At 43.1% G+C, this 16,900-nt stretch overlaps 1 protein-coding gene across 5 annotated transcripts in view; it reads right to left on the bottom strand.

The window, feature by feature from the left end:
* The window catches only part of LOC146035860 (muscleblind-like protein 2), a 42,301-nt gene extending 35,559 nt beyond the window's left edge, over positions 1–6,742 (bottom strand). For 3 of the 5 annotated variants that reach the window (XM_083159543.1, XM_083159544.1, XM_083159547.1), the window contains exons 1-3: positions 6,503–6,742; positions 4,559–4,795; positions 300–353 (exon numbers count right to left, since the gene is read on the bottom strand). In XM_083159543.1, the coding sequence (XP_083015669.1) occupies positions 300–353; positions 4,559–4,795; positions 6,503–6,727 (516 nt within the window). In that variant the 5' untranslated portion in view covers positions 6,728–6,742. The remainder of the gene's footprint in view (positions 1–299; positions 354–4,558; positions 4,796–6,502) is intronic. The other 2 variants (XM_083159545.1, XM_083159546.1) reach the window with 1 other exon arrangement.
* Positions 6,743–16,900: the final 10,158 nt, after the last annotated feature.

Genomic DNA, 16,900 nt, shown 5'->3' with positions numbered 1-16,900 from the left:
ACAATAGATTTACTTAATAACTTCCTGTGCGGTAGATCTTTGTCTCTCTCTGCTCAAAGGTCTAATAATGGGCAGCCAATAAAATGACTGCTTCCTATGTGTGTGTGAGACAGATTCACTTCACATTAAATTCCTAAGAGTTTTAGGTGAGCGTAAGATTAATACATCATAGACATTGGCTTCAAACCAACAGACAACATTAAATGTAGGTGGACAGCTTTCATGTAGGTAACACAAACAGGAATCCATGCACTTGAAGATGGTTACATGCAAAGCAAGAAGGTCATAGGTTCAAGTACCAGGTCAAGGGTGGTGCTGAGGGGTCGCTTCAGTGATGTAACAGCTGGCTGAGTCTTAATTAGCAGGCAGGGAGCACATGATGGCAATGGGCCGAAAGGGGTCAAGCACAACAACAAAGACCAGCAAGCAGAGGCATGTCATAAGAGTAGTAACATTGTGAAGAGGTGAAAAGGAAAAAAAAAAAGAATGCATTATATAATATGTATAAAGCCAGACATGCACGGAATGGTGACTATTGTTAATGCAATATAATAAAACTAAACAAGCTTGATTTTGCTTTCTCTAAGGGAGCAGCAACCTACAACATTCCATCTGTTCTGGATTTTCTCCTTTGCTCACAGAATTCTTATATGTGATGCAATGCCGTCTTGTCTTTTTAATATGATAAATTCATGTTGCTGCCAAGTAGGCCTCAGACAGGCTAACTAGAATGGCTAACAAGGACCAAAATAAGGAATTCTATAATATATTTTTATATTACTATCACTTGTCATTTTTAACATTATACTGTTTCTTATTACCCTCCTCAGGTCTCTGTATGCCTCCTTATATAGCTCATCATTCATAGCTTATATAACTTATTGCCCCTCCTTATTGGATCCTTATATAACTCAATGCCCTGTCTCATTTTTTCCTTATATAGCTTAATGACCCTACTTTTCCACTATGTATACTGTAACTCAATGCCCCTCCTTATATATCTCTATTTCCCTCCTCATTCCTCCATTATATAGCTCAATGCCCCTCCTCATTACATCCTTAGAACTCAAGATCCTCCAGTTCCCTACTCTCATCCATGTCCCTCCTCTCATGTTTCACTGCTAATCAATTGCCTCATCTCATGCTTCCCTTTATCCAATTGCCTCATCTTATGCTTCACTGCTATCCAATTGCTTACCCTCATGCCTCAAGCTGTTTGCTTCATCTCATGCTTCATACTATCCATTTGCTTCCTCTCCTGCTTCCTTGCTGTCCAGTTCCCTTCTCTTATGCTTCACAGTCATCTAATTACCTTCTCTCACATTTCACTGCCAATTCAATTACCTCTGCTCACACATTCCTCTCATCCTATTGCCTCCTCTCATGCCTTACTTCCAATCCATATGTCTCTTTTTAAGGTGCCCATACACTATGCGATTTTGGGCCGATTTCACCTGATTTCAGCACTTTAGGCCGATAACTCTGGTGAAATCGTCCCAAAATCACATGTGTGTGACATTTGATCCGATCCAATGTGCGGTCCCATGCACTTTGGACCAGATCAGGAGGTCAGACGTGCAGCATGTATAGTGACGTCCGACCTCCGGCAGCGGGCAGGCAGCGGCGGCTATTAGGATTTTAAAATAATGACTGGCCAGCCTCTGATTGGCTGAGAACTCTCTCAGCCAATCAGCAGTCTCTCAGCCAATCAATTGCCGCTCAGAAGGGAGGCCGCTGATTGGCTGAGAGGGCTCTCTCTCAGCCAATCAGAGGCTGACCAGTCATTCGACACATTATTTTAAAATTCTAATAGCCACCGTTGCCCACCCGCTGCACTGATCACCGCCGCTGCACATGCCACCCACCCCACTGCTCCTCACCGCACTTCAGCTCCCCGGTTTTACATGTGATAAATCGCATGCGATTTATCACATGTAAAAAATGGCACATGAAGTGCCAAATTGTATGTGAGCCTCCAGGGGACCTGCCGGGTGGCTCGCAGGAGAATTGGTTCCTACTTGTCCTTAGAACAAGTTGACCGAATGTATGGGGTGCTTTACACACCTATAACTTTTCTGACCATTCAGTAAACTCCTGTGAACATTAATGCCTCAATCAATTGTGGCTATCAGAATATAGAAGTTAATGGAGTTGATAAAACTTAGTGAAAGATTAACTAAGATTAACTAAGAGGCAGCTTTTGCAAGCATCTGACAATCAGCAATGTTGACTCTAAAGAGATATGAATGAAAGAAGGTTGCTGCTGTAAGATATGCAAAAAACAACATTTTATGCTGACAACAATTAAAACACATTCACTTTCAAAGAGTTCAATTCAATGTGGAAGCATGAAATGCACACAATGTACGCAAGTTCCCACAGCTCTATATAACTCTATATCACTCCCTAATTTAAGATCATTACTGTATATTCTTAAAAAAAAAAAAAAAACATTTTAAATATTTAAATATGTTTTTAATTAGCTAAATATTCACTGCCACAAGTTTTACTCTTGAAAAAGAACTAACACACAAACTTACTAAATATATAGCTCCTGCTTCTAAGTGATGATATGGTGTGTGTGTGTGTGTGTGTGTGTGCGTGCGTATTTTCATTAAGAAGCTGGGAAGGAACGTCCTGCATTTTAGGAGATTGGTGGGATGCGTACTAGTCAGCCAGTTCTGGTTCTAGACCACATGTTCTCAAGGTCGGTCCAGAGGAACCCACACAGTGCATGTTTTCCAGGTCTCCTCACAGAATCACAAGCGAAATAATTAGCTTCACCAGTGATCTTTTCAAATGTGTCAGTCAGCAATGAGTGCACCTGTGCACCTGCCGGGTGACCTGGAAAACGTGAACTGTGTGGGGTGTCTGAGGACCGAGTTTAAGAACCATTGCTCAAGACAAGAATAATAGATCTGCAGTTTCAAAAGAATGTAGAAAGTAACATATAAGTGATTGATTTGTAGGTTAATATCTAGCCACACCAACCCATACATACATTATACAATGGAGCAGTATACAGGGAGTGGAACCATGATCCTGTGACACTGGGGTCTGACTGAGCTACACCCAATCAGAACTGTATGACATTCCCTAAACACATTTCAGGTGAATCACAGCATAACCATTGTTAACATATTCACCCCAAAGCATGGCATCCTTAGCACAATTTCACACAGCCACCACTAACAAGGCCCATACTTTTGTGAATGCACACCGTAATTGGTGAGTTCATTGCGCTATTGTTTTATATCAAATCATAATTATACTGTAACGATCATCCCTCTGCTTAAATTGGCTATGATTATTACTCAAATGTACAACGTAAGTAATCTGGAAGTCCATGTGGGAATATTGCAGTCTCTAGGTGCCACTCTTCTCTAAATTAACATCACGGGTCCGTTAAGTGACATTTAATGACTGAAGCCATTTCATTAAAAAAGTGGAAAAAGAAAATGGCCCCTATAAAGATCATTCTAGAGCAGCTTTTCTTAATGTAGCGTATGTGTATTGCAGAGGTACTCATTCAGGGCTCATGCAAACAATTTTCTAAAATAGTATAGCGGGACAGCTATGTAATAATTAGACATAAAGGGAAAACAGTGGCCTAAGGAACTCTAAAACCTATGCATCACTGCAGAACATTGATACCAAGAACTGGTTTCCAGCATAAAAGAGATGATTTTCTTATGGAGTCTATTCGTTATCACTTAATTTATAAAAAAAAGCGTGCGAAAATTAACATTCCACATAATTTTGTATAAATTGTCAGTGCCATCCATTATAAACATAATGCATGAGATATCCTGGATATCTCCCCCGCTTGCCTCTCACTCCCGATCTGGCACGCTGACTTCGCTAGTATGGTGACCTAAATTTATCAAGCTCCAAGCTTGATTTTGGGAACATCATCATCAGATGACATCTGATCCTGCAGCCCTGCTGCTTAACTATTGGAAGGAGTCCCGTTTGTGAAGAGGGATCCAATCGGATTCATGCTCCACTGGTAGTTGTGTGTCACGCATACCTCCCAATATGACCCTCTTCCAGGAGGGACAGAATGCTCTATTTCTGGACTTCCCTCTTAATTTAGCATTACCATCACCTGTTCTGAATAGATAAGAAAGGCATCTCAACACAGGAGATGGTAAACATATATTAAGAGGGAAGTGCAGGAACAGAACATTGTGTCCCTCCCGGAATGGGTCATGTTGGGAGGTATGGTATGGTGTGTGCGTTACTTGACCCAAGAACAGCCAGTTCAACACAGGTAGACTGTATGAAAAAGTTACTATTTAAGAGGGCATCTTGCAAACTATCAGTACATTTCTGAAATAAAATAAACAACATTTTACCACTGAAAAACAAACACATGCATATAGTAAAATACATAATTCTGCATAAAAAGGAATTATATATTGTTTGTCCTATAGCATGGTTTTGTCAGGGAAATATGACCTTAAAGCTGCAAGTCCTGCAAGGGTTAAGCACATTTTAATTAGCCCCCAGACATTAAGGCTCCAGAAACAGAGGGAGCGACTGGGAAAGCCCTTACCATAGCAGCTGCTGCTGTTTGGTTCACCTGGTGCTGAGCTGCCTTTATTTTGGCTTGCAGGTGTGCAGGGGGGTGAAAGTACTTGCATTTCTCCCTAGAGCATCGGCCTTTGATGTAATCCATGCAAACTGTTACAGTGTTTTCGTTGGTGTCGATCATGGCGATATCTATCGGGTGCGCATAGCGGCAGTCATTTTCACCACGGGTGCAGTTCCCACGCTGAAATTCTCTGCAAACCTTAAAAGAATGAAACAAATTAGATTATTTTTATTATTATACTGTATTATATTGATATGACTAATGCTCATACTACAGTACTTACTGCTTTAGCTAGATGTTAATGCTAGGAAAAAAAGAATATTGAAAAAAAAAGAGCTACTGCATTTTTGGGATCCTTTTACACCCGTGCATAGACTGTTCACAAGACACTGGGGGAGAGGTATCAAGACCTTTAAAGAGGACAATGGCGTGTTGCCCATAGTAGGCAATCTTCTCCAGTCTTTTTTGATAGATCTCCCCCTCTGTGCTCCAGCCAGTCAGCCCTAAACTGTCATGAGAAGGGTGGCCAATCTCGGGATCAGGATCTGCAGGATCCTGGGATTTGGCCCTAAAATTGCCGGGATTGGAATCCCGGGAGAGAGGGCAATCCCGAGATCCTGGAGCACCATTTATACACAACAAGTTTTAAAACTTGGTGTGTGTGCCACAATTTGTATGAAATAAAGTAGGGAACCTCGAAAAAACAAATAACTGGCGTGGAGAGATGGCTGCGGGGCCCTATTCAATGCTTTCTTCCCGACAGCATTGAACAGGGGTTCTCGACAGAACGAGCCCGACATCACAAGCTGTCGGGCTCGTTATGCCGAGAAAAGCCGGAAATAGGTGAGCTCCCGGCCGGAGCTCGTCTATTTCCGCCCTCAACTCGCGACCACGCCCCCCTATCGCCGCTCGGGACATTGAATCCCGACCGCCGAGCTCTAGTCGAGCAAAGCGAGAACGGGACAGGGGCACGGCTGCTCGACAGCCATGCTCCTGACATTGAATACCCCCCTAAATGTATATAATACTGAGCAGAGTCAAGTTCATAGGAAACAGTACATATAACAAAACATATTCAACTGTTATAGCTAAATTAAAATATGTGGCTAAATCAATAAATATTTATAAGCATGCTGTTTCCAGGTAGGGAAATTTCAGAAAGGACGTCAACACAACTGCAGCCTATGTATAGCTGTGCGGAACCATATCTTTGGCTGCTAGTAGAGAGTTAATGTAAGTGCACGCTTTTCATGTTGACATGTATACAGGTAGCGCTACTGGTTGGGAAAATAAGAAAGATGTTTATACTATCTTCCAAATTTGAACAAATTTACAAATAAAATGACACTTGCTACAGGAAATACATGTCCGTGTATTACACTGCATCATTCAACTCCTCGTCGGTCAGATGGAGACCCTCTTAGCCAGCGCTCACCAGTGGGGACATTCTGGCGAGCGCTGAAGCTGAATAAGAGGGGTCCATCTGTATTTATGTATCATTAAAATAATTCGTCACTTGTAAACAACTACCAAAATAAATGCCCCTGTGCCTTCCCAAAAGTAGTCAATATAGCAAAGCAGATGCTAGCAGCACACTGGGGACTTGTCGGGGTCCCCACTTGGTGGGGTGTTCTTAATTAAAGTGTAATGGTCCCAATTTAAAACCCATGATTACATTTCCTAATGCTTTGCTAAAGAAGACACAAGGCACAACAAAAACGACAAGTTCTAAATACTAATAAAACACATCAGAGTGAGTGTGACGAATGTATTTCCTGGTCAGATCTACAGTCACCCGCAGAACAAATAGTTCTGTAATGAATCATTTCAATGATTAATCTGACTCAGACTGAGGATAAGAAGCCCTTCAAGACAATTTCCATGCATGAGAATGCTGTAACATACCTCCAGTTTGTCTGTGCGCATCAGTTTCTGACCAGCAGAGCCCCCAGGTACTGTAACAGACGGATTTCCAGAAACCAGGACAGGGGTATTTGGTAAAAGCTCTGCAGGAACCAGCCCCATTCCTGGAGAGACATGACTCAGGTATGGACTAAAAGCCATGGATGGGCTTGTGGCGAGGGATGGGGACACAGGGAATGCGGACTGTGGAAAGAAACAAGACTGCATTATTCCATAATCATACTGCTCATCATACCATCAATACTATCAATGAACATTGAGACTTCCTTTTCTTTTTACAAGTATATTCCACACATTAAAATAATGAATACCTAATATATATATATATATATATATATATATATATATAAATATAACATTGCAATTGTTTTATCAGGCCTAATGTGGTAAAACAACCTATAATCTGCATAAACAAATCAGTAATAACAGGGTAGCAGCTGCAGACAAAGTACCCCTGTCTGTATGACATTGTTTGGATCTGATATCGATCGGTATAGGTCGACATGGACAAAATGTTGACATATCAATGTTCAACACAAATTTTTCATTATTTTTTTTAAACCAACTTCTTATTTCACTATTCCAGTGGGCATAAAGGGAGAATATAATAGTGTATCGGGGGTATGGCAAGTGCAGCGGTACACTAACACAGTGCCCATGTCGACACCCAAAAAAAGGGGGTAATGTGTATTTTTTCTGTGTCAACCTTTTGTCCACCTCAAAAGAGAGAGACAAAGAGATGAAAATGAAAAAAAAAATCTAACTTTATTTTCCTCTTCATGAAAGTTGCTTCTTTACAGTAATGAATATCTATGGCAGGCATTCCCAACCACGGTCCTCAAGGCACACCAACAGTGCAGGTTTTAGTGATATCCAGCCTTCAGCACAGATGGTTTAATCAGAATCACTCAGGTACTAATTGAATCACCTGTGTTCAAGCCTGGATATAACTAAAACCTGCACTGTTGTGCTGTGTACACACGGGGGCGATAGGGGCTATAATGGCTGGGAATATGGTCGCAGGCGACCATATTGCCAGTGATTGGAGTGCGCACCAGCGATAAATCGCCGGGTGCGCGCTCCCGTTTTCTGCCCCATTGTAATCGCTGGTCGCAGGAGCTAATTACCTCTGCGGCTCCCCCAGCAGAGGTTCCTTTTCATCAGCGACCATCTCTGGTCGCTGATGCAAAGGAGACACTGGGCAATATATTGCTCAGGAATATATTGCTAGCAATATATTCCTGAGCAATATATCTCCCCCTGTGTGTACGGGGCTTTGGTATGCCTTGAGGACCGTGGTTGGGAATGTCTGATCTATGGTCTATAAAAATTCCCCTTTGCTGTTAAATTCAGAACTGAAAAGTACTTGTCATTTTATAAAAAAATGAGATAAAATAGGCTTCTTAAATGCTGCCTGTTTCCATCTTTATTTCCCTATCTTCATATAATAAATGTAATTCATTCATTCATTCATTCATTCAAAAAACACATGCTCTTCAAAACAGTTATTTGTATCTGTTTCATTTTAGGATCTTCCACATTCCAATAAGATCTTCAACAACCTGTGATGTTTGCTTACTATTATGATAGAATACAATAAATGATTATATTTGAGACATTTGGCACCACTTGACCAGAGCTTAGTATGGTCTGAGCATTATTTTATGATCAGGGCCAGGATGTGCGTATAGTGAAATGCTATCTAAAGGGCCACAGGCTTATAGGGTAAGGTCATCTAAAGATCACATTCTGGAGCTTGGTTCATATGAGAAAAGTGGCCAAACTTAAAAAAACAGCATTTTCGGTGGTTTTTCAACTGCTTTTCTGCACCACGCCGCAGATACTACAATGTGTATAAGAATCCTAGACAAACAAACCAAATACTATCCATGAAACAATTCTCCAGTTCTTGTTTAACATATACAGGTCGAGTCTCCCTTATCCGAAATGCTCGGGACCACAAGCATTTTGGATAAGGGATTTTTGCAAATTTCTGAATATTTTTTTCTCATACTTACCTGGTCCCCTGGCGGTGCCCCGATGGTCCCCAGGCGTTCACGGCGGCCATCGGAATCCTCTTCATCGGCATCTCCAGTCCCAATCAGGCATTGCGCAAGTGTGCGGGTGCGCTGGTGACGTCACCGGAACGCCCGCGCAATGCATCCTTGGAACCAGGGATGCCGCTGAAGAGGATTCCGATGGCCACCGGGGGATGAGGTCAGGATGAAAAAAGGTGCAGGGAACAAAAAAAAAAACAGCAATAAAAAAAACACACGGTTTTCGGGAATATTTTGGTTTTTGGAATACGGATAAGGGAGACTCGACCTGTATTGTGAAATGACAGAATGAAGGACACTAAACAGAAAAAAATACTAAACTAAACAGTAAATAGTAATGGTAAGTATCACTGCCTCGCAGTACTGAGGTCAATTCCCACCACGGTCCTAACGTGCGGAGCTTGTATATTATTCCCGTACTTGCTTTGGTGTCCTCCGGGGACTCCAGCTCCCTCCCACACTCCAAAAATGTACTGGTAGGTTAGCAGGCTCCTGACAATAGACAAATGGTCTCTGTGAAGCGCTTCGGAATATGTGTGTGCTATATAAAAAAAAACTGGCCTTGAATAAATAATTCAGAAATAGTTGTAGTCTTTGTAACAGACGATGATACAGATATGTCATTTCTTACTGTGGCCAGTTGCATTAGCCCCTCATGGCAAATATTAAGTATCCCTGAATGTACCAGGAGGGACCGCAGCAGGAATCTCCGTTACCTGCTGTGATCCCTTCTGCTCCGTCGCCAGCTGCATCGCCCATAGGTTTTCCTGAGGGATATGATGCTGCCCGATGTATCAATATCGGCCATTCTGAGATGAAGGTATGGGCAGTTCAGTCAGCGGGGGGGAGAGCGCTAACCGTGCATGTGCAGATCCCCTGGGCGCATTGCCGGGAGCCCTGGCCCTGCATGTGCAAGGAGATATATTCAACTGTTAGAATTGCATATTACAATGCAATCCTGGGTGGTAATATTCCACCCAGGTCACATGGTATATTGAGATCCTTCTTAAATGAGCTCCTTAGGGCAGGAGGTAAGAAGCTGCAAAAAGTGATAAAGTGGAGAGTGATAACGACCAGCCAATCAGCTCTCAACTTCCAGGCTGTGTTTGAAAAAATGACAGTAAGGAGCTGATTGGCTGGTTGTTTATGCCTCTCCACTTATTACATCTAGCCCTCAAAATGTGCATTAAAAAAACAACTGGGAGATACACTGCCAGCTGACACTGATGATGTATGACAACAGTACATCTACTGTATGTGTGACTTATTCCGAATCTATGAATGTGAACACCGTTTTGTGCCGCCATGACTTTCTCTCATGCTGTGTGCCACTGTGCTCCATATATGACGTTGTACGCATGTAAAACCACTTCCTGTTCTATTATAGTTGCAGCCTGGTGTCTCTAGACCACAGTTCTAAGAATCATACGGTATGCTACTTCTGTTGGTGGGACTCAATCACACAAGGCGTCTGATGCAGAAAACCAGTAGCAAGGATGCATCTGCAGCTATCACTCATCTAGCACATTCCAGAAAATAACCAGCAATTGTAATAACAGAAAAGAATAGCCAGAATCTAATTGGTTGCTATTAGTAACCCTTTCATTTGTCTTCAATAAAACTAAAGCATTCACATTCATAAAGAAGAAGTATACTGTGCGCTGTTTGAGGTATTGTAATATAGATGCTCCTACTTTTTAATACTGCTGCCTTTGAAAATCATCATCACACCAATGCAAAATCCATCCTTATCTACAGAGTCACAATGTGTGCCAGTTACCTATACATACTGCTAGCTGCCACGTTGCTGTCTGAATGTTGCTCAATTCAATAGGGGGTAGAGTCACCGCATTCAAGAGTCACTCTTTAGCTATCAAACGCCAGTGTCCAATAGGAATAACTGTATCTTACTGCTCTTATTCTACCAGTAATTACAATAAAAGAGGCGTATTGAGCAGATACGTTGAGTCCTTAATGGCTTCCTCTTATATACATACATATGTACTGTCTGACTGTCTAGAAAACCTGCTCTCTAATCTTATCAGGTATAAGGAAAAAAAATAAAGGAAAACATTTCCAGGCAGGCGGGTTTTACCATTTACATAAACAGTGTAAATAGCATTAAAGGATCATCGCATATGCACATTACTTAAGGCAGGCCAATCAGACAAATGAAAACTGCAGCTTTATTGGTGCATGTTAAATGAATTCAACAGCTGTTAATTACAACAACTCTATACATGTAACTTATCACTTAGTGACATTATCTTAAATTGTTAAAAAGAGATTGTGAACGTGGCACCTAGAAGCGAGGGTGTGTACTGCTACATCTGAGAGGAATCTTTTAATATGACTTATATACAAATGTTGATGAGCCCTAAAGCAGTTAGTAAGAGCTACTATACTTGGTAAAGTGTATTCCATGCAGTATCCAGTGTATATAAAACAAATTTTTCGTACTTAATCCAATGTGCTGCAGAGTGGGAGACTTTAGATTACATTTTGAAACCCCAATCTAAAAACCCTGGCTCTCCCCTTGTTAAAGTGCAACTCCTGCATTAACCCCTTGAGTGGTGGGTTTTGCTGGGGCAGGACAAACCTACCAGGGCAGTTTTGTCCTGCCCCGGCAAAACCCACCACAGGACATTGGAAGCCCCCCCCCCCCCCCCCCTCACTCATCTCCGCTCCAGCGTTTGTATGCCGGAGCTTCCCTGCCGCCGCTGCCCCCTCTGCCTTATCCCCCTGTCACATTCAGCAGTGACGTCAACAGCAGGCTGGGGGATGTTCACGGCGGCTCGGGAGGACTTGGGTGCCTGAGCGCTCCCGAGTCCCCCCCGTGCCACGCTTAACATACCCGAGTCTGCCGCCGACGTCACTGCTGCTGTAAAATGAGTGGCAGCTGGCAGCCGGGTCAGGGGAGCTCGTACACCGGAGCAAAGGTGATGGGGGGAGACCAGGGGGGACACCACTGCACACCAGGACACCACTGTCGCGCACCTATTCTAGATTAGTGGTATGCCCGGAAATTTTTTTTTTAGGCCCTGTTGTTGGCTCTTTAGCTTGACTACAGATAATATTTTTTGGCTCTTTACCTCTGACCGGTTGGCCACCCCTGGCCTAGGGCATCAGCCTATGCCTAGGGGCGGCACCGGCAGTGGGGGTTCAAATGCCTGCCAGGGACTCACAGGCAGGTGTAACTGCAGTGCAGCAGTGGCCACAGAGGGAACAGACGGCGGGATGAGTGCAGGTGCACGGCAGCGCAGGATGTACTGGGGTGGAGGAGGAGACAGGAGCTGCAGACGTGGAGGACGGCAGCCCTGTCACAGGGGTCCCCAGCAGCAGCTTCCCACAGCAGGACCGCACGGTCGGCCAGCGCCGGTACTATAGAGCTGTATGCAGCTACAGCAAAGGCAATTTTTCGGCACCGGAAGCAGCAGCATCATGGGGTAGGGAGATGGCAGTAGTAATGCAGCTGTGAAGCGCCAAGCCTACCAGTGGTAAGGTAGTGGATGTATTTATTTATGTATATGAATGAGACAGTGTTTGTATGCATGCGTGTGTGGCAGTGGTTGTATTATGTAGTATGTGAAAGAAGTATATATGTGATGAGGCAGTGCACGTATGTATGTCAGGTAGTGCATACATATCAGCAGCAGTATCTGGAGGTGAGTGATGTGTCAGTGTAAGAGTGGTAGTGATATTATTAGAGGAAGGAAATGGAGGCAATGGCAAATGAAACATCACAACACTTAGCCATCCGGATACCTTAATATTTATAGATCATTCAACTGACACACACTGTGTGTGTGTGTGTGTGTATGTATGTATATGTATTTATGTATTTGTGTGTATAAATATAATCTAATACGCAAGTAAGTTTAATTTATATAGCGCACTTTCTCCAACAGGACTCAAGGCGCTTAATACGTGTATGTATATATGCCGTATATTATGAAATAGGCGGCACTCGCGGCTTTTTGAAATCAGGGCTGTAAGGCTACCAATGTTTTATTTTTACAGTCATTTTCAGGAATATTATATATATGTATACCGGTCTGAAGTGGATATATCATATATATATATTTTGAATTGGCTCGGCACTCAAATAAATATAAGTCAGTAATGCTGTGTGCCCTGATAAAGATCAAATACAGCAAAAGTATCCCATATAAGTCCTAGGACCCTGGGACACAAACCGGCACTACAGCAGATGGATGCAATCCATCTATTTAGCTCAATGTTTCGGGAGAGGCACCAGCAAATGGTTGGCACCATCAGATGATTTCACCTCCGCGCGCAAGGCTGCGAATGGGTGTTTATGCTAAACATCCATTCGCATGTGTGCTGGGAAATCAGAGGGGGGGGAGGGCGGGGCGCCAACAAAAATCTTGCCATGGGAATCAGATTGGATAAGGCCGGCTATTGGATATTGGAACAGTCCAGGTTTTAAGTATATCCATGGCTCAGCACAGATGGTTCATTTGTATTCACTGAATTAATTCACCTGTGGTCAAGCAAATACTTAAATCCTGGACCATCTGGGTGATTTAGGAACCTCTGACCTGTCCTAACACAGAAACCTAACCTGTATTGCTTGGTAAAGCTTTCATATAGGGTAGTGGTAACCAATCTTATTCCCTCAAGGCATTCTATGAGATACAATCCTGGTTTTAAGGATATCCAGATTTAAGCACGTGACTTAATTTGTACCTCTGTCAGTTTGATTACACCATCTGTGCACAGGAATGGATATTCTTGAAACCTGGTCCTTAAGGGTGCCTTAAGGACCAAGTCTGGAAAAACTCCATAACATTATAATATTATAATCAATAAAAGGTGGAAAAATTAACAATTCAGCACATAAATCTCATCCGTGCTGCAAAAGTTAATATAAGTGCAGTGATAGGACTGGTATATACAGTATAGCTCAGATTCAGGATACACAGCAGTATTTCAGTCACAATATATAATGCTCTATGTGATCAAGCCAAGAAGGCAAAATGCTTCTCATTTCCTTTCTGTTTCTCCACAAGACACTTCTAGCTGATGCCGAGTTATCACCACTATCCCTCTCTCCAGCTTTCCGTAGACACCCTCTCATCTAGGTGTAGTTGCTGTCTCCCTGCAATGGTACCAGGGAAGCCTCAGCTGACCAGTAGACAGTATCAGTACGTCCCTTCCTTCCATCCAGGACTGTGGCTTCACTGCTCTCTCACCCAAGGTCTAATGCTAGCAAATGACAGACAAAATTGGAGACATACTTTAATATCTGGAACTTTTCTACCAACTGCCCCCTGCTATCCAGACACCTGGTATGATGCAGCTTTCAATTGTATGCTTTAAAAGAATTTCATGAACATGTGTGCATATGGACACTTGATAAACCTCATCATATCTGGGGGTTTACATTCTACAACAGCATTGAAGAGGGATTACGGCATAACGAGCCTGACTTTAAAAGCTGCCCAGCCCGTTCTGCCGATAACAACCGTGGATTGTCGTGATCCCGGCTGTATATTGACAATCCACGGCCGTTTGCGCGGACACCCCCCCCCCCTTTCACTGTCGGTCAAATGGGCTAGGATCATGGCTATCGGGAGGGACCGACAGCCATGATTCGGGATCGCATAACCCCCCCGTGACATTTTTCCCATTTGGACATTCTAAATGTTCACAAAACTGTATACCCCAAAATAAGATGTTCAGATCATATTTAAAAGTGTTAGGTGTGGGATCCTGATACAGACACATTGTAGTAAGTATTCTTACCCTTCTCCTTACCCTCCCCCTATACCTCCCTTTTTCGCAGTGTAACCCTAACTCTTTCCTCCTGCAGCCTAACTCTACCAACACTGTAATGGTTCCACAATGCAAACAATAGGTCTACAAGCATCTCGTGGTCCAGGAACTGGTGGAGAAGCAGACCATAAATGGCTGTGGGCAGTTTGAGCATAGTGGTAGGACTAACATTCTGAGAGAAGCATGGGTGCTTGGGGACCTAGAACTGGAAAAAGATTATGGAAGTGCCAGTGGCACTAAAGACTTCCAAAGGCAGCCAGAAATAGGCATTTTACTGATATGTGTGCAGAATATCTTCCAGTTTACCACTAAAACCTACAGCCATAGAGACTGTTGTGAGACTACAGAGATACTGCTGGTTTAGGAGGCTGACATATGTTTATTCAAGAAACAGTCTTTGATTTACCTCCAAGGGCACAACAGTGGAAGAGACATCATATAGACCCTGCAGAACTTACCTGTTCTTTTGAACAGAACATTGATTTCTTATCTATGGAAAGATCACTATTTCTAGGCTTTTGCTATAAACTAAAAAAGGACCATATAAGGTAGTTACAACTTTGCACGTGACTTTAAACAAATTTTACATATTTTTGTGCCATTGGTCCAGTGTAGCTATCACCACCTGTTTTATTGTACACAAGTGTCTTATTACATTATTACGAATTTGGTGTGACTTTGTTATTTTACCTGTAAATAAAATCACCCTCCTGTCCTGTATTTATGGTAGTGTTTTATTGCTCTCAATATGATCCCTGCAACAATGGAATGTTTCTACATAAAATGTCTGTTTGAGAAACCAACCATCATTTAGGGGGTGCCTCTTTGTCTTGCAACACCCTTTGGCAGTTTTGAAGGAATAGTTTGTAGACAATGGAAATACCCTTATCCTAGACAAGTAATTTTTATTTTTATTTGTGGCTTTGTGTTTTAGGCCAGTGGTTCCCAAATTTTTTTGCATCATGACACCATGGTGTATCAAAATTGTTTGCACGGTGCACCTATGCTAGATTCTCATTGAGAATTCCTGATAAAAAATATGAAATTAAGCAAATTGTGTTTATCTCATCTTTAGGATCAGTTATGCTGTAAAAGACAGAATTCACTTCTGTTTATCCCCATGTATTATAATTAAATCCACAAGCACTGGATGTGTCTACGGCACAGTTTGGGAACCACTGGCTTAAGGCCCCCATACACTAGGGCGACTTGTCCTTAGGACAAGTCACCCCCGACTTCCCCCTGAGCTTCCCCGGCTGCTCCCCGGGGAGCTTGATTAGATTGGCACTTGATGTGCCATTTTTTACATGTGATAAATCGTCTCGATTTATCACATGTAAAAAACCCGGGGAGCAGGGGGGGGCTGCTGGTGGGAGCAGGGGGGCTGGGGACGCTGCGGGGACACAGACGCTGCGGGGGACACAGGCGGCATAGAGCCGGGCAGAGGGAGCCGGGAGCTGTCAGTGCTAGAAAAAAAAGCCTACTGTATACAATGAATGGGCAGCCTGTGATTGGCTGAGCGCTCTCTCAGCCAATTGCTGACTGGCTGAGAGAGCGCTCAGCCAATCACAGGCCGCCCATTCATTGTATGGGCTTTTTTTTTTTTAATTCAGTGCTGACAGCTCCCGGCTCCCCCCGCCCGGCTCTATGCCGCCTGTGTACCTCGCAGCGTCCCCAGCCCCCCCTGCTCCCTGCACCGCCCCCCACTAGGTCCCAAGTCGGGTGGTCGGACGTGCAGCAGGTCCGACCACCCGACGCAGATCCGATGTGCACGGGACCGCGCATCGGATCTGAGGGGACATCAAAACTAGCCGATTTTGGTCGGATTTAGGCCAGATCCGACTGATCTGGCCTAAATCTGACCAAAATCGGCTAGTGTGTGGGGGCCTTTAGACTATTATTTAAAATGTATGGATCAGTTACGAATCTTCATTGTACCCTATACTTATTTTTCTGATGCCAAAATATATGTAAAATGAGTCTAGAATATCGAGGTGGAAATATTACTAATCATTCAAAAAAACTTTTTGAATCTAAAAATATTGCACCATCTAATATGCATTTTAACCCAAATTACCCCATGTATTACAACTGCCAGGGGCTCCCACAGTTCAGGAGAACCAAGAGTGCACATCCGAACGTTGGCTAATTAGGGCAATAGTCAAGACTATTCCCGCACCATCCCTGATTGACCATACACATCTTAAATATGTAATTCTGTCTTAATTAATATGTACAGCACAACATGCAATATCACCTGGTTGGCCATGCAATATATGCGCAACTGAGTGCACACATCAGATAAGCTTAACTTGTTCCGATGCAAATCGTGCTGATATCGGCACGGTTCCGGTCCAGACACTTACAACCTTACAATTGAAAGGTTCAACAGCACTAAGTAGATCTCTGACACAGTAGCTGTTTGCTGATTGGGCATTACCAGGGCCCTGTCCATCTGTGTTAATAAGCGGCAACATGGTTTGAAAATGAATTCTGAATGAAATAAAAAAACTCAGACAGACAA

The sequence above is a fragment of the Crinia signifera genome, chromosome 9, assembly GCF_055691185.1.
Source record: "Crinia signifera chromosome 9, ASM5569118v1, whole genome shotgun sequence".
Classification (NCBI taxonomy): Eukaryota; Metazoa; Chordata; class Amphibia; order Anura; family Myobatrachidae; genus Crinia; species Crinia signifera.
The sequence above is the reverse complement of the archived record's forward strand: the minus strand, read 5'-3'. Positions and strand labels throughout refer to the sequence as shown.